Raw genomic sequence first — 18,855 nt, 5'->3', positions numbered from 1 at the left:
TCTTTAAGTTTGATTTTGGTTTTGAGGCAGTAGCAGAGCTCAGGAGTTGAAGGGAGTCAGCCTGTCAGGGGAAATCTCTGCTGCATGGGAAAAACTCCCCAGGGATCACTCCACATTTGCAGCATTGTGGCTCAGGGACAAGACAGGGCAAACTAGGAAGACAAAATAGTGAAGAACTCATACTTATATAACCATGCTAATGATAAATTCTGATGACTAAAAGGCTCCACCGAGGAGCGTTAAGGCCAATTATAGACTGGAGTGCTTGTACAAAATCTTGAAATTTATTTATTTGCATTTTTTAATTTGTTTTGCTCATGACTCTGCAAGTGTGTGTGTGTGTGTGTGTGTGCGCTTGTGTGTGTTAAGGTCATAGGTTGAGAACATGGTGTATTTTTTGTTGACTCCACCTCTGCCGGTCCGTAGCAGATGTGTCCTGTCATGTCCTGGCTGCTCTGCCTGTGCCTCTGGGTCAGTGTGACTGCCATTCAACTGTGTCAGGCCACTTTCTACGACACCATCCAACAGCATCATGGGACGAGGCCTGGTCGAACCACCATCCACATGATCGGTGAGTCCTTTGGCGCTTTCTCTCCTGCTTTTGGCACTCGTGTTTCTCCTAAAATGAGAGTCAAAATGAGAAACAAATGTTTTCTGTAAGTGTCATCTTTTCAGGTGGTCCCGTCAAGCCTTGAGTACTGTTACTGTGTTACATGCTGGGTTTCGCTGCACATGTGTGTTTAATTAGATTGTCACAAGCTTAGAGAAAATGACAACACTTTGTTTTGCTCTGGGTTTATAATTCCATTTTGATTTTATTAAGTCATTATGTTCATTGATACATTTGCAATTAAGCTTGGACCACCAACCAATTATTTAGCAGGCACATTTTACAGTGGCTCTTTTTCATTAAGAGTTGGCCTTGATAGCATGATCACAAACAAAGACAATGAATGCCTTCACACTTTCTTTCTTGAGCTATTACAGTTGATATTCATGCTACACTGCTCCCTCTCAATTTGATCTGTGCGATTGTGGTCCCTGTGAAATTGCACTGAATAGAATATGACCGTAACATTGCGGTCGAACTTTTGTTTTCACCAGGCGGATGTGAGCCATGGTTATGGTAAATAATTATGATCTCAGGATTCAATGGAGGAGAGGAAGCCACTGCTGTCAGAACTTCAAAGGGAGAAGTAGCTGCATGAGCGTGCAGGTCCTTGGTGTCTGTTATTTCCTCTATGCGCCAGTGCACCTCAAGCATATCAGCAAGGGGTCTTTTCAATACTTCCAACATTGTGTGTCAGAAGACTTCCTGTTCCAACACCTTCATTTCATTACTCATGTCTGAACATGTGTATTGGAGGCGAAAGAAAATAGGATATCTTCTAGAAAGTGGTCTCATGTCAACAAAAGGGAAATGGAATTAATATTTCAAATATGCATTCAGGTACCTTTTTTGGAGAAAATGAGTTCAAAGTGAACAATTCAGGTCCTTCAGGACCCTCTGCCACTAAAAGTGTAAATGCCCTGTCATTCCATTTACTATAGTATGGCCAGTCCTCACTCCTGGATAAATGAGATGCCAGTTTTATGAGAGGAGGATGGGGTGCCTGTCTGGATTGATTCTGACACTGGGACATTTGTTCTGTGCTGTGTGTTGTGTGCCTGTTGGATTGGTCGAAGGATTGGGGTTGACGGGTCATGAATTGGTGGCAAGAAGGCCATTGGTTGCAGACCATTGGGCCAATCATTAAAGGCAGCGAAATGCCACAAGTTCACGGTGACTGGTATTACCAGAGGAAATCGAGATTACTGAGGGCGGGAGATCACTTGTATCCTTGCCAATAGAAATTTAGATCTATGGGAGGATGTTGTTCAGAAAACCAAGTCAATCACCTGCGGTGACTTTGGGAATGGCTAAATTGTGACCTCATCTTCATATCCTTTCAACTCACACAAGCTCTAGATAAATTATTGGTTGTAAATAAAGACACCTGTAGCGTGAAAAAGCATACCAGACAGGAAGATTACAGATTTATCAGCAGCATTGTGTTGCTCACTCCAAATGTGTTCCAAGTAATGATTTCTTTTGACAGCAAATAAGCAACTGTTCCACTCATACACTGAGATATTGGCAACCTAACTGCAAAGAATTCGTGTCCAGAAGTCTATTAGCTTGATGACCCTTGAGTAGGTGCTTGTGTTTGCTCAGTGATTCGGACAAAGCAGCCTGCTTTCCACCCTACAGCTCTACTTCCAGATTGCTGCCTGCCACTCTCTCAGATACGCTTACGGCTGTTCTCTGCCTTCCTGGTACGGCCGTTGTTGCTCTCTGCGGTATGATTCATAAGGTGCTGTATTTATTTGGTGCAAAGAGCATGAACTGTGCACAAAACAGAACAGATTGTGTTTGTCGTGCATCCATAATGTGCCGGGCAGAGATGTTGCTTTTAGGGTCACGCATTTCTCGACCCCTGAACATGTCCAGAGGAAACCGTAGAAAGAAGCAGAATTTTCCTTGACTAAAACTTCGGCTGGCTAAACAAAAAAAAGGATAGATTTTAACACCAGCTACTTTATATGCTTTGTAGGTATGACAGTAGACTTTTTTCAGGTGGAATATCTCAGCTCTTGTATGATATATGGACTGAAAAGACTAAAATATATGCTCACTGCAGATAGAACAAAGGAGTGTTGAATGTTTTGAGTGGCAGTATATTTCCACTGAAAGAAAAAGTGGAATTGGCGATGCAGTGCATCCTGTGGAGGTGTTACAAGAGAGTATGACAAAGAGTAGATAGTGGCTGCCTGAGGTGGCCTTGCTCCCTTGTGAACTCACTCCCACTAACAGTCGGCTTTGCGGGGTCAAACTGTTCATAACAGAAAGGTCATCGACACTCAACACTGTGCGGTTAATCTCTTACCTCTTGGTTGCTGTGAGGCTGCGAGTGAATGTGCATAACAAGATAAGATATGCAGAGTAGCAGAACTGCGGATACAAGCAGAAGTAACTCACTTGTAAGTATCCACTGTATATTATAATTTATTCAGACTTAAGTCATAAATACTTTACTCTGTGTGATATCTATTTCACTGTCTTCCTCTCCCCTCTCACCGTTACCAACAATGACGGTCTTAGAGCTATAGTTACCCCCTCCTCCTCAGCCCTGTCAGTAAAGCTGTACCTTTTCAACATGGATGTAATTTCAGTGTTAAGCAACTTTAATATAAGTTTTCCTTTAATATATGGAGTCAGTGGTTTCATTTCTTTCTAGAATGAAAAAACCATTAAAATCCCTCATGTCTCCCTTCCAGGAGCTTTAGTGAGGAGTAGAGAATCAGGGCTTTTTTCTATATGCACACCAACAAAAGAAACCACTCGCTGGTAAATCTCACAATGAAACAAACATGAAAAATGGATTTTCGGCTGTCACAAACAAAGGTTGTATCCTCTATGCACTGTTTTAGACACTGACAATTTAATAGCCTTATATAATGCATCCTGGAGGCACATTATTTTGACATACATCTTCCTCCACCCCTCCCCTAGACCTCCTCTCAACCATGCTCTCACTAGTGTCATTGCTGCTCCGCTGCAGTGCCAATGGGAAGTGGCGTGCAGCCGCAGCCTGAGGCCTCTCCACATCTGGTGCTCAGCAAACCCACTTTGTCCTGATGTTGTTATACACGGCACTGTGACGTCGAAGGACTTCTGACCACTCTGTAAAACACCAGAAACTTCCTCTATAGCCTCCAAAGTGGATTTCCTTCACTTTATTGGCTTTTGTAGTTCTCAGATGCAGCGCTTGTTCAGCTTGTGTTGTATCATATATTTTACCAGAAATAAACTATTCATGTCATTTCCCTTCCCTTCAGTTAGTCCTGAATGGAAAATATATTCCTAAGTAAATGAATCTAAGGACAATCACTGCCCTAATTATTACTGTATGCTCACAGCTACAAATAGGTTTTACATATTTCAATATTTCCCATTTATTTCCTCTTCAATGCTATGAATTATTCATAGCAGAGAGCTCCTCTAAGCTTGTGGATATTTGTTTAAACAGCATGTTTAATTGAAGTCTTTCAGCCAGTTCTGTGCAGGGGCTATGATTTGTGGTCACAACGCTTATATGCAAAATGAATTTCTGTGGCCCACAGCTTAATTAATTAGCCAGCTTTCTCTCTCAAGACTACACCAGCTGTTTCTTGACGCCAGATTCCCCAAGCATTAATAAAAGAGGTGTTAACGGTAGACAAAGTTCATAGCTTAATACAAATCGCAATGTTTTCGTCGTTACTGTGGGGAAAATTAAATTTCTTTCCATTTATTTTAACCCTTACGTGCATGCATGGTGTGATTTTTTCCCCAAACATTCTTACATAAATTGGGTCTGAATTAGCTACATGTTAAAATAACCTTGCAGGTAAACCTTCTAGAACATACTATGAACAATAGTAGCTACTGTTGTAAAACGTGCTTTTTCCATTTATTTGTTTCTTTTCCAGTCATTCATAAAAATACACTCAGAAAATAGTGATATGTTTTAATGTAGCCTGTTATATTCCATGCTTAGATATATGCACGTAGGCTATTATAACTGCTCAATGAGTGGCATGGACCAAACACAAATTAGTCAGCAGTCACTCTCTTGTGGTTAATGCGCACACTGCTAGCAGCTATCTGCTATCAGCAATCCTGTCAACCCAGTGACCTCTGACATAGCAGAAAACCCGCGCAGGCATGAGAAGAACATGCAAACTCCACACAGAAATGCCCCAGACGACTGGCCAGTTTGGACCCACAACCTTGTGAGGCTAATTTTGATCTGATGATGGCACCAGAGGAAAAGTTAAAGGATCGTCAAATTATTACAGTTCATCATGAAGAGAACATGAATATCTGAATCAATCAGTTCATCCAGTGGTTGGTTGATATATTTAACTGAAATCCACAAACATCACAGTCATTAGGCTTCATCCTCTGGGCACCATGACTCTCTACACAAAAATGTAATGGCAATCCATTGTATCATTGTTGAGATATTTGGACCAAAGCCAGCCACAGAGAACCTCGTCTAGCATGGCTACAAAAAGGATTTCTAACAATTCTGACACCAGAAAATTGTTAGAAACAAATAGTTTGAGAAATAGCAGGAACTTGAGGGCTCAAGTGATAAAACAAAAAACCCACAGTTCATCGCAGTCACAAACTGAAACAATGCCAAATTTTTATGGGTGGGGATGTTTTGCAATTTTGTGAGATGTAAAATGTAAGTAGGATGTGCTATTCCAATAAGTCTATAATTATTTGAATGATAGGCTGGAGTGAACTGAAACAATTTGTATACTAAACTAAATGTCCTGCACCAAACACACTGTGTGTACTGTTGCTAACCAAATTAATAAGTGCATTTATGTGAATTGTAGCCTCTGGCCAATTGTCCCTCCAAAAACATTGACTGCAATGGTTGCAAATAAAGGAGGCATGTAGTTAAATGGCATTTGCTGTTTAATAACCACTGAGAACAGTGGGACACATTTTGCCACAGAATGGCATTATTAGTTGATCTTTTCAAACCACTTTGTCTCTGTTGGGTATGAGAAGCAGAGCATCCTCTTGGGGTCATTAGCAAGATTTTAAGCCCTTGTTTTGTTTTGTAGTTAGCAGCAGTTTTCTAAAAATGTTGTTGTGACAGCTTACATAGCTGAAGGATAGTTGACTCTGAAACCCTGAATCCTGATAAAAATGTTCCATTTGCTTTAATCCAGAAATAGTCCAAAACAAAGCTCAGCTATTACAGATACTGTTCTTTTTGTTGTGTGCAAACAGCAAAGCAAAAGTGCTTCTGCTAATTTTAAACAATGCTTTGGAAAGTTAGAGATAGAGAACTATCTATAGCTGAAAATGAATCACAGGATACTTAAAATAGGTCATGGATTACATTAATGCTTCATTTTAATTAATGTGTAATAATGCTGTTAGGTGTAATCAGTGTTACACCTAACCCTAACTGTCATTTCTGTGAATTATTAATATGCATTAGACCAAGGGCGGGTGTAGAGCTTGCTTCAGAGTGGGCTGCAGTTTTAAATGAGGGGGCCACATTTGTGAAATGAGTAAAAATTGTAAAGCCCTCGTTCTTGGCAATAATAATATGTACATTTTTAACCCTTATGCATTTTGTTTTACATCTATGGGTTCATTTTTACCACACATTTCAGTAGTTTTACATTTCTTGTTTTGCATTGTGGTTGTTTCATGTCCCCAAATAGTTTGTTTGACTTTACAACAAGAAAAACATATCATATCATATATCATATATATCAGTTTTGATCCAGGGGCTGTGGGAGTGTTCTGGGTTCAGTAACACATCTGTGATACTAACAAGTCTGCTACTGATCATCTTCTGACTCTGGTTGGGAGCCAGTCATTTCTGGCTCTGGCCCTTCATTAGCAAATGATAGGAAAGTGAACACCACTAATCTAAAGTGCTATACAGTGCCATAACTGTGTTCTGTACATTCTCGGCCTTGGGAACCCTTAAGCCCACTGAGTCACAGGATAACAAACTACAGTAATTGTGGTGCCCGGCACTGTGACAACACTTCAGACTTCTCTTGATTAATAACGTTGAAAAAAAAGAATCAATCCAACCTTTTATCTTTTGTTCCTGTGCCAGAGAATCAAAACATGCCCTCACAAATCGAAAGGATCCCACCATCACCACACTTCACAGTAATTGCTGATGTCAGTGGTGGCACGAGTCTGTGTGGGTTCACATGTGAGCACCGTTCCTTTTTAGTTCAACATTTTCCCCGAGTAAAGAAAAACCACAGTTAAACTAATGATAGCTTTGTGTCCCCACTGTTTGTAAATATTATATCAGGGAGTTCAGACCTTCTTGTCCTATGTGTGCTGGGGATTGTTCCAGCAAATACACTTCCTGCTAAGGTAAAAGGCTACCCTGCTGTTTAGTTTTCCTGTTGACCCGCATTACATGAGAGTGTAGCGATTGTCACGGGGCGTTTTTGTCCTTCTCTTGCTTTTTTTCCTCACGGAGAATTTTCAAGGTGTGGCTGCCCTGAGGTTGTCCCTGCTCTTTCAACGATGAACAGCATTTTTGTCACGTCTCTGCTGGCCATTTGTGGCGGAATTTAGATGTCATGTTGAAGATTTGGTGACCCAGTTGTGAGACAAATCACTTATTAAAATGTAGTTAAAAGTGGGACAGTAGATTCTGAGCGATTTCATGTGACTAACACCCCGTCATCCCTAAATGATGCCAGAGAGAGGAAAAACTGCTTCTATTAATTCATCCTCTGAATTTGTGGTGGTGGGAATGGGACCTCATTTCCTCATTCTGGATTTTCTCAATAAAAGAAATACTTCTTGCAGAATGGGAATTATGCTTGAGAGATCATTTCATATGGCATTGTCTTCATGGTTCCACTAGCCTATTTTTAATGCTTGGCAGGAATATGAAATTCATTATCATTACTTAGACCTCATTAAACTGAAAAGAAGCATCTCAACTTACTAATTGGTTCCAAGGGGGAGGGTAGTATGAGAAATAAGCAAAGTAATTAATATTGGGTTTATCGGGCTCTATTGCACATTTCTGCTCTAATATCTCCTTGGTGTGCCATAAATCTTCTAGCATATTTGCACTACACATCCAATTACCTTTCCTGGAGAGACTGGAGCATGCATCTGTGAAAGTGGGGGACAAAAGTGGGAAAACATTTTTTTTGCCAAATATGAAAAACATGATGTAAGGATTGACTGAAACATTTCATGTCCTGCATAGATGAAATCAAATTACAATAAAAAAAGCAGAACATGTCACGTCATATTCTCTTTATGATCTGGTACTGCATCCTGTAATTCAGAAAAAATTCAATGAGACCATCAGTTAAATAAACATATCTACAATGTCTAATTTAGAACATGCTGGATAGGTCCTGAATATTACATGTATTTTGCTATACACCACGTTTTCTATACTTTCCGTAATTGTAATAAGATATGATCAAAAGGTTCATCCTGAAACACAATCTGGTCTGTTGTGTCATATTGAAAAAGTAAAGAAGCAATTTCTCCTCTCATCAGCTTGTAGGTGGTGCACAATCATCACCACTGACCCGTCATACAGCTTGAAAGGTCTTCTAGGCCTTGTATTATGCATTATTACACAGTTTACATGTTGCAGACACATTGGCACACTGCATAACTTATCAGGACGACAGTGAGAGGGGCCGGCAGTCACATCAGAGGTGAACAGCTGTTCTCTAGAGGCTCTCTCATTCTACTCTCTCAGTTTCCTTTTCTTCTTGCTGAATGTAACTCTCTCATCAGAACAGCCGATCTAAAAATATGAAATACCAGTTCTGGACATTTGCCAGTCGGAGAAAAGGGCTAGAGAGAAGGACAGGAACAGCTTGACATTTAAAAAGGAATGACATCTGACTGACAGCAGACATATTTTTCCATTGTAATTTTTCCATTTGTCCATTTTCAAAAAACTCTGGAGTGAATGCGTGCTACAAGGGGACAACGTAGATGGAGTGCCTTTGTGTTTTATGTGTTTAATGGACATGAAAGCTGCTGGGCGGTTGCTGTTGTACAGCACATCATTGTCATGCTCAACAAGCCACACATCTCCACTATAAAAACCAAATAACCACAGGCGTTTTTCATGTGCGGGTCCTACTCGCTGAGATTCAGAGTAGCATTTAATGCCCTTGATCAGGACCAGTCTTGCAGTGTCCTGGGCCTGTGTGGTGTGTGACAACAGAGACGACAGGCTTTGAGGCTCACATGCAAATAAAAAAACCCATTCCTTACTACTCGCTGCTTCCTCTGTTCCATGCAGTTTTCATGCATCTTAAAACAACGCCAGCTCTGCTGTGTGAGTAGTCATTTTGCATTTCAATAAAATAGCACCCATCTTTGGACCACTGCACAGGACCAATCTTACGGCCTCCTTGTGTGACACACTGTCAAAACCGCCAGCCATATTTCATGAATTTCTGTGCTATTGTTTGTCATGGACAGTGCTTTTTTCAGAGAAGCAATTGGTAGTTTTCTCTGCTCGTAAATTGTTTTTATTCCTCTCTCCGGCAAGCACATGCTCTCAGTATAAACTCAGAACGCACATGTGCACTGAAAAGGGAAATCTAGTTTGTTAAGAAAAAATATCCTTGTGTGTTGACACCTGAAGTATCTGAAGTTTTTCCCAAACATTTAATTCTCAAAATATCTTAAATTCTCAAGCTTTCTCTAGTGTTTTTAATCGTTTACACCGACACACAAGTCCTCTGCATTTTCTTTAGCCTGGAAATAAATTTGTCCCGCAGTTTATCGAGCAATATGCCACTCATTCTCATCCCAGCATTTATGTCTAGAATAACAACAGTACTACAGGGACTTCAGATGTTTTCACAGAAGGCAAGGAAAAAAATAGTCACTCAATTTGACACCATGCAGTCACATGTTTTGTGCCTCTCACTGTCTTCCATCTGCATTAATTTGACATTCTCTAATCTGCCGCTCCCATTTCCTGTCACCGGCAGAACTGCTGTAGCCCGCTGGTTTGGATGTCTGCAGAGAGCATGCATAGAGAAAGTGGAGCCTATTATGGGTCACCTTGGATGCATTTTCCATTAAAAGGTGACAGGCATGCTGCTCTAAAACACGAACTGCTGTGGTTTGGAGATCAGGGCCTGCTGTCTCTTGTAAATGACTTTTAAGCTACAAAATAATTAACCACGGGTAACACAGACTATGAGTTTGTAGGGGTTTGAATGGGACTTGGAAAAGATGTCAGAATTATCAAGATGTGTTGTCACGTGGCATTAAATGTGTGTGCGAACGTACATTCAGTACATGCTGTACACATAGTGCAACTGGCTGCCAATCACTGGAACACAAAGCCCCAGGATAGAAACAAGTTACATGCTAAATTGAGTCCCTTAGGCTTTCCATTTGGTTTGTATATGGAGTGTAACACTTACTCCTCTCACGGCTATCCTTTCAGGCATATGCACATTCATTAAACCCACATATTTCTCTTGGTTTAGGTTTTTCCCAAATGATTGACCGTGCTCTGAATCTCTCTATAAAATGTACATATAGCATTTTTTCATGTATACACTGTGTTAAACGCCTGGAACAGATAGCAAGAGGAGTGTTACCATTCAGACTTGCTACCAGTGTCTCCAGAGACAACTACACAGTCTGGGCTCATTAAAGTAGACAGCGAGTCATTGCATACTTATTGCATAGTGACATTTCTATTGAGATAGACTGACCATTTTCCTCTGCACGATGGCTGTTTCATCACATTTGGAGAACCATTTACTGGTCCCACAAGAACTCTGCTCACATTCATTAGGCAGCCAGAACCACAGATCCACAGAAATTCAGAATCGGCACTACACGTTCATGTCACACACGATTTGACAGCATTTGCTTTCATCCAGGCTTGCTGTCCGCAGCTCATCAGACTTTGATGCAGAGTTGTTGGATTCCAGCATGACTCATTGCGGTGTAGACGCTCGACTCAGCCGCACTCTCGGCTCTCCATTCAGCAGCTAAGACACTGCTCATGCCAGGTGTTGTCATTTGTGTAGATAATAGCATTACAGTTAAGTGCTATGACAAATTTCCATGTGATAAAGTTGAACAAAGCAGATCCCTCTGTGAGAAATTGTGTGGAGTGCCAAAAGGGTTTGTTAGGTTTCACAAAAGCCATTTTAGTCTCACTGTTAAATGTATTTTAGAAGAACTGTCAACACATTTACTGTTACATCTTGATTTGCAGACATAAAAGAAGAATAGGCAAAGCACAGAAGAATAGAACTAGATAGAATAGACGACCCAGACAGACTGAAATAAGGCGAGGATAAGTCCAGACCTTCTTTTGAAACCCATGTTACTATACAACAGAAGGCTATCAACCTTTTAGTATGAAAATCTACAATATGTTCTTCTAACTTTGGAAAAACTCCAAACGCCAACAAAATAGTACAGTAGGCAGAAAAGTCGGATAATTTCCCAGTGCTTCAGATGATGAGAAAATCATGAAATATGTCTAATATATATTATATAATGACTGGCAGGTATGTTATTCATTGATGACCTTGTAAACAGCACTGGAGAAAACAATCTCACCGCAGGGTCTATTTGTGCTATTCACAGCAGGCTGGATGCTTCTTCGAACTCGATATTTACAATTCAAATATTGTTTTTCTCCTAATAAAATATATACAGCAGTGTTGCATTTCTAAAATCAGTCTCAGAACTGGGTCCATTTAGTAGCTGAAGGTCTGGAGCTTTCGATCAGATCATATTATCTTTATCAGCAGATGAAGTTTGTCCAGTTGGCATGTACATGTTAAATGAATCTAACCAAAGAAAAAGAATAATAAAAAAGCAGCACAAAAAAGAACCTCAAGCCAACATAGATAAGAAGTCCTTGAAGGGCCACTATACAATATTCAGACCATTAATACCGCAGCAAACAACTATTTGATACGTAAAGTTTTAGTTAAGTAATGGCGTCCTGAGCAGAGAATGAAGTTGTAATCTGAGCTTCTTTGTTTCTTGCTTTGGCAGCCAGCGCTCATGTTAGTGCATAGAAGCATTCAGCTGAAGGCGACCTTTCAGAATTACCTTCATCAGAAAAAAACACGTTCTTTGGCAAAAAAAAGTCTCCACTGCCTCCAGTTGAGCTGCCCCATCTGTGCACCTTACGTCTCTAGCTGCTCTGCCCCAGGCTGCTATGCTTCTACCGCCCTGTCCACTTCTCCCTCGTCCCCAACATGGCCGCGGCTTGCTGCAGTTGGCTGCCACTGGCCTCAGCGGTGGCATCAAAATTGTAAAACTCAATATTCCAACCAGTGAAATGATAGCCAAGATTTACATCCGCATGCTTGCCAAGTGCACTTACCTCATCACTTAACTTCGTTCCAAACAGGGTGACTTTATTGTGTTGTTTATTTTGTGTGTCCAGGGTGAATCTGGAATAAAGAACCTTTAAGGTGCTTTGAAAAACCAGTGGTGGAAAAGGTATTTGGATCCTCTACTCTAGTAAAACGAATGATACAACCATGTAAAAAATATTTAATACTGCTAAAAGTCACCTTAAGTCTGCATGATTGTAAATAAAAGTAAAAGCATAACAGTTCTGTCGAATGGCCCATTTCATTGTGTTATATGTATATGGATTGTATTAGCAGAATAATACTGTATTGCTGCTGTTCCGACGTGTAAGTAGAATATTACCACGGTTCCATCTGGTCAAGGTGGAGCTGTTTTTAACTTTGTCATACACTGATGGGCAGTTCTATCTAACAGTGCAAAAGTCACAATCTTTAAAAGACAATTCTGTCCATAATCGGATCTTTAAAAATCATCATCAAATGTTCATTGTTCTAATGGAAGATTTCTTTTTCTGCAGCAGGAGCAGACCAACAAAATAAATCTCAGCACAGGAAATACATCAACATAACAAACCAAACAACATCAGAAACAAATCAACCCAAAAAATAAGACAGACCCTCCACCTCATACGGGACAAAGTTATGACTTTTCAGCTCTTTCAGACCTAAAATGAGCTGTGCCCTGCTGGGTGCAGGTTGTAGGTGGTCACCTCGTTTACCGGCAGCCTCTGCTTCCCGGCTCGGAGTAATGAAGAGGCAGGAGCACAGAGCATGGCAACAAAAACAGGGCAGTTCCAGCTGAGACCCTCTGCTTCTGTGTGACCTCTGACCCCACAAAGGACAATTTCTGTGTGACCCTTGTTCCCTGTCAATCAATATGTTGCTGGAGAAACAGCACAACCACACACAGTCTCACATACACACACACAGTCTCTCTCTCTCACACACCCTGAAGCCGTTTGTCATTTGGGAGACTGACTTTGTTCATAGTCGCTGATAATGGGGGGAAATGGAAATACAGAAAACAATTATACCCTTGCATGGCTCCAGCCTTCACCTGATGAGAACGTTCATCTCGAGCCATGTTATTCTCCGTCTCCCTCTGAAATATTTATAATACAAAGATGGGGTATGAGAGCATGCAGCGTGTTACAGGTACTCACAGGCTGAAACCATGGGTGAACTTGAAGAGTGCTTGTCAGTGTTGCGTAGCTTTTGTTTAAAGGTACCCAGTATACCTGCCAGCTGGAAATACCACACTGATTTGCATTTTTATTCGATTTTAATGTATTCTTCTGAGGTGATGATTTCCAAATATAGAGTATCCCAATTCTTTGCTCTGTTTGCTAGCAACAAGCAATGCAAGTTAATTCTGTTGAGTAGTGTGTTTTTAATAGATCAAAGAGGAAATCTGGGGCTGTCTTATGTAATTAAGGAGATGCATTAAGAAGAACAAACCCCTGTGGGCTGTTGTTTTCAAATGATGCCCCACTGCTTCCACTGGTACATCACGATTAACGTTGTGCAGACATGCCCTTTTGTTGAGTGCATCAGACAGCAAGCAACATTCTCCCAGACCGGCTACAAGATCTGGATATTTTTCAGTTAAACCAAAGGCTGTTGATGTTTTCTGAAACACAGAACCAGGAGTCATGATAACCCCAAGAAACTCAGCACACTTGGCAAGAGGCAGGAAAAAGACAAGCTTTCTTAATCCTTTCCACCCCCTGAATTGAAATTTGGCTATTAATTTTGTTTCTGCTGTATCCAATCAACACCTTGACACTACTTCTGTTCATTAATATTCGTCATTTAACTCAGCACAAGCAGATTTACAACCAGGCTCTGCACGTGTACTTTATGTCCACTCGGGACATAAAGGGACACTGAATGTAAATGAAGTGCAATCAAGTCCATCACAATCTAATTCAACTTCTCTTGAGCTTTTATGCACATAAGAGGAGATGATGATGTTTTTTTATAATGCAATGTGGTGGAAATGAAAGAGTCAAGTGTTGAGACGAGCCCACTGATCTTCTTCAATCCAGCGGGTCAGGTGGGGCTGTGCCGGTTAATCCCCCCAGGAGCTCACATGATGGTTCAATTATATCAAGAAATTGACACATAACTCTCTCACTCTGTCCTTTTTAGATTTAAGCTACTTTATAGCTTAGTTCGCTGGTTTAAAATTGTGGGTTGAATATATTATCTATATTATTATATAATTATTGTAATAATCTGTGTAATGTAGCAATGACCAGAATGGCAAATTCTGTAAATTACAGCGTTCACACTCTTTTCATCCCGAATGACCTTTAGGGATTTAAAAGAAAATTACTACATTCTGTCATTTATAGGCAGTATTGTACATGTTTCTTACAGTGATTAGTAGATTAAGCCTTTGGTTGAATAATTATTCAGCAACAATTTTGATAATTGATTCATTGATTGCTGCACTGCTTGTCTTTGTCACACATGACAGCAAACTGAATATATTTTGGTTGAATAAAACAAACTGTCAAAGTACTGTGTAGTACCTCAGGGCAATTATAACTGGCATTTTTTCACTTCTATGCACAACAAGTGAAAAAATTTGTTTGTGACATATAAGTTAGTGTAGTTACTTTAGTTAGTTAATTCCTAAATGCTTGATAACATTGTACAGCGTAACTGTAATCATATAATAATCTATGGTTACATGAATCAAATCACTGGGTTATAAGACATAACCTTTCAAATGCTTATCGAGCCGAGGGCTTCAACTAAAAAAGATTATTTTCTTTATTGATTAATCTGATTTTTATTCTGCATTTTTGCTTGATTAAACAGCTAAAATAATTAATTTATTATCAAAAATTTTGCAGTCTAATTTTGTCAATTAACTTATCAATTAATGAACTACTTGTTTGGATTTACATATTATTATATGAGTGCAACTATATTATGTTTTTTCTGTTTTCATACCAGCTATGGTTCCATCATACAATGAGCTATAAAGGAGAAATTAAAGTTAATGACAAATAAAATGGTCTCTATCTGTTTACAACTGTATTATTGGTTGTTATTGTTTATAGACTGCTCAAAAATGCTAATTAAGGAATGTTGATATAAGGACTAATTAATTGTCATTACTTGGCTGTTATGTTGATTGGATTCTGATTACCTGAACTGCAGTGATTAGACTCTCTGTCTGCTGCTCCAACTATAGCAGGTTTTCTCTTAAGATAGTGTTCCCGGCTGCATGTCTGCCTCTAAGAAACTGCTGCGCATCAGGAGGGCCTCACAAACCAAAATATTCAAATGTAGTAAAGCGATATATGCAAATCCAGCCACGACACATTTCTCAAACCCACAGCTCATTGTCAAACATTACTTCAAATCACTTTGCCGGCAAAATACTAGATACTTTTTCCCCTCTCTCTGCTCTTTCTCTCTACAACCTCCTTGATCTTGTGTCATGCTGACGGGTGTAATTGTCAGATGGTCCTTTGCTGCACAACTCTCATATGTGGAGAGTCTGAGCGCAGTGGGTGGGAGAGGCCAGCAGTTGAGGTGGGTCGAGTCCGCTCAGTCCAGTTCTCTCATCCTTCAGGGCACAGCCAGTAGTTTGGTGATAATTGCATGGTGGAGCCAATGTTCATATTCATGATAACCCTGAAGCAAGCCTCTCCTCCTGTGAATAGATGTCTATTTTTCTGCCAGCTCTCACACATCTCTTGATCATCATCATTTTACATTCAACAAGCTGCAGGGGCTTCGCTCGCTAAGAGTGTGTAAAGGACAATTATTCTTGTTTACAGAAAACTTCAGCGCTGTTTCATAGTTATTTCACTGCATTAAATAAACCTGTGCATATAAAGAATTTATCAATATGAACATTGTAAATTAAGCATGGGATGCATGCCATTAAGGTACTTTAAAGGAAGAATGAGTTTTCTCTTTAAAAAAAACAGTGTATTAACTCATACAAAAATAATCCCTCTCAATCATCACTTTGACCCACGGGAGGTGTCAGATGACGACGGGTGTCAGATCATAAGCACACAACCAAAAGGTACAACTACCTGGTACATAGTACAATACTTGAGTAAATGTACTCAGTTACTTTCCACTACAGATGACAGTCCATTATTAGCCAGAAATGTCCACACAGTGAGGTGTTCACAGAGAGCATAATGAGGCTCTGTTTGATCACCCCTGAGATACTGACTTAATGTAGTTTGTTGTTTCTTTTTTCTGCCTTATCAGAGGGGGGCACATGTGAAGTAATTGCTGCTCACAGATGCTGCAATAAGAATCGTATTGAGGAGCGCTCACAGACTGTCAAGTGTTCTTGTCTGCCAGGGAAGGTGGCTGGAACCACCAGAAACAGACCCTCATGTGTCGACGGTGAGTATTTAAGCAGATATTGCAGAGGGAAGGAATATTTGGTCAGAATGGGCTTGCATTGTGGGAAAAGAACATTCTCCATTTTTATGTTTAATTCAGAATCCTGCCAGACAAAACTGCCATGTTTTGCAAAGATACAGAGATTTGTTCAAATAAAAGCTTAAGTCACCCATGTAAAGCCTTGTCCCAGATAAGATTAACATTACCTGGGATAATGTTACATTCAAATTCGGTTGCATACAGACAGCAGAAGGTATCTGCAGGGGTAAGCTTTACTCCAACAGCACACAGTCAAACACAACCACTGAATGAAGCACACCGCGGGGAAGAGTAAAGAAATAAACCAAAGACATGCAGAAGGAAATGGCTGTTATTATATAGATACCATGTAGATACTTCATGATGATTTCATATATGCTTTGAGAAAATCTACTACAGAGGCTCAATCCTCAAGAAATGGATTTTGTGCTCAGGTCTGGCATAACTAAAACACATATTGGCTTTAGGAAAACCTCTCACCTGCAGCTTTTATCTTAAATCCTTCTGCAAATATTACTGCCATCTCTGAGCGGACTGGGGGAATTTGAGGTCTTTCAGTGTCAGCGCTGACAGATTCTTTTCCGCTGTCACACATTACAAACCATTTACTGTCTACTTAACCTGTATTTAAGGCAATTTTCTCTCCTGACGGCACGAATGCGGCATGCATTAAAGTCAAGTCGGAGTCACACCTACCTACCTAGCTTCGGTTCTACCCACTGCATTCATGATTAACTGCATCTAATAATGAAAATGCATTGTCTTAGACAAGAGTTTTGAACAAGTCGTGTGATGCATGCACATGTGACACATACAGCCACGTCACTTACTGCCACCACCTTTGACATGGCACATTTGATAATTAGGATTAGTAACCCGCATCTAATGGCTATCTATCTGTAAACTGCAGGGCCGTGCTATCTGGTTTTGCACTGTGTTAAGGGGGAAAGTTACCTACATCACCATTTCTCTTGTCTCTATTGCCTGTAGCATCCATAGTAATTGGGAAGTGGTGGTGTGAGATGGAGCCTTGCCTGGAGGGGGAGGAATGCAAGACGCTCCCTGACAACTCAGGCTGGATGTGCTACGCCGGCAACAAGATCAAAACCACAAGGGTAAGATAACCTCTCTTGACCGTGGGAAACAAGACGTTACAGCAGAACAGTGGGAGAGAAACGTGCGGCACTGCGACACTCGCTGTGGCATCAACAAAGCAGCATAGTTAGTGGGATTCAATTTCAATTTGACTTGTTAACAACACAGTCTAACCTCTCAATTTCCTCCTTCTTTTTCTTGTCAGAACACTCAGCCATACACAACATCTACATATTAACACTTTGCAGAAAGGATGCAGGGGATCGCCTCTGGTGCAAAGGTTAATCTGCAGGTCAGCGTCTTCTGTAATACCTGCACAACAGTATGCCAATTAATTTATCGTGACTCATATAATTGCTCAGCTTTGTGAAGGGCAAAAAATCACAATTCATGTTTATTTCTGTGATATTTACATCATCCTAAATATGTCTTTCCTTCCCATTTCAGCACTGTCACTGGACCAATTATCCAAAAGACAATGAACCTATTGTTGCTTTAAGAAACGAGAACACTTTACAGATTAAAGTGTAAAAAGTGTAGAATATATAAAGCACATCCTGCTCAAGGCTACTGAAAATACAGACGCTCCAAGCTGCCTGCGGGGAACTTCATCATAACCTTGTAATGAATATATTTTCATCATTTCTTTCCAAGTTTGAGATGGAACACGAATGTCTGTGCATTTGGATTAATATCTGAAGAGTATCTGACGTCCCTCCTCATCAGTAAGACAGATGTTCACTATGAAGCACCAAACAGGGGAGGAATACATCAAAGGACATGGGATGAGCAAAGACAGTAGTTGACAGCCCTCAGGTTTTTCTTTTTTTTAATATTGTAGGAAGAAAAATATTGTACATAAGCTGTTTGTCCTTTCTTGTGTACAGTTGTGGTGAAAAATGATCATTCGAGTCCCTGAATGCAGTCTTGTTCTCCCCTCTTCTTACCCTCAAAACTCAACATAGCCAAAGCTCGAGGATGTGATGTTAAGATGAAACAGATGCATTGTGAGGGAGATGACTTACAAATACAGCTTGTGTGTCTTGATACTGTACATTTTACCATTTGTTTGTATGGTTCTTGTATGCCTTTGATCACCTCTTTAATGGCTTTATCAGGCAAACTTGGTAACGTGTCCGCTACCCTGAAACTGAGTGATTCACCAAAAATGTGATACCAGTAGGTCGTTTTCGATACTTGAAATGCCTTATTTGTGTCTAATCATTCAAATGATGATATTGTACATATGAAGCCATCTATTGATATGTGCTAAAGTTTCATTAAAGTCATTGTTCCTGTAGCTAATGTGACTACATCCTTGCCCCTGCCTTCACAGGTGTCACTTATCACAGGGCTCATTCTTGGTGATCACAAATCTAAATA

The 18,855-nt window shown here is 40.2% G+C and overlaps 1 protein-coding gene across 1 annotated transcript; it reads left to right on the top strand.

Moving 5' to 3' along the window:
• Positions 1-429: 429 nt before the first annotated feature.
• LOC139210118 (chemokine-like protein TAFA-1) lies at positions 430-17,710 on the top strand. The gene is made up of 4 exons (XM_070840090.1): positions 430-571; positions 16,198-16,338; positions 17,368-17,492; positions 17,678-17,710. The coding sequence occupies exons 1-4, from the start codon at positions 430-432 to the stop codon at positions 17,708-17,710; spliced, it is 441 nt and encodes a 146-aa protein (XP_070696191.1).
• The last annotated feature ends 1,145 nt before the right edge of the window (positions 17,711-18,855 follow it).

Source organism: Pempheris klunzingeri, chromosome 11 (assembly GCF_042242105.1).
Source record: "Pempheris klunzingeri isolate RE-2024b chromosome 11, fPemKlu1.hap1, whole genome shotgun sequence".
Classification (NCBI taxonomy): Eukaryota; Metazoa; Chordata; class Actinopteri; order Acropomatiformes; family Pempheridae; genus Pempheris; species Pempheris klunzingeri.
This window is presented reverse-complemented; position numbering and strand designations above follow the sequence as displayed.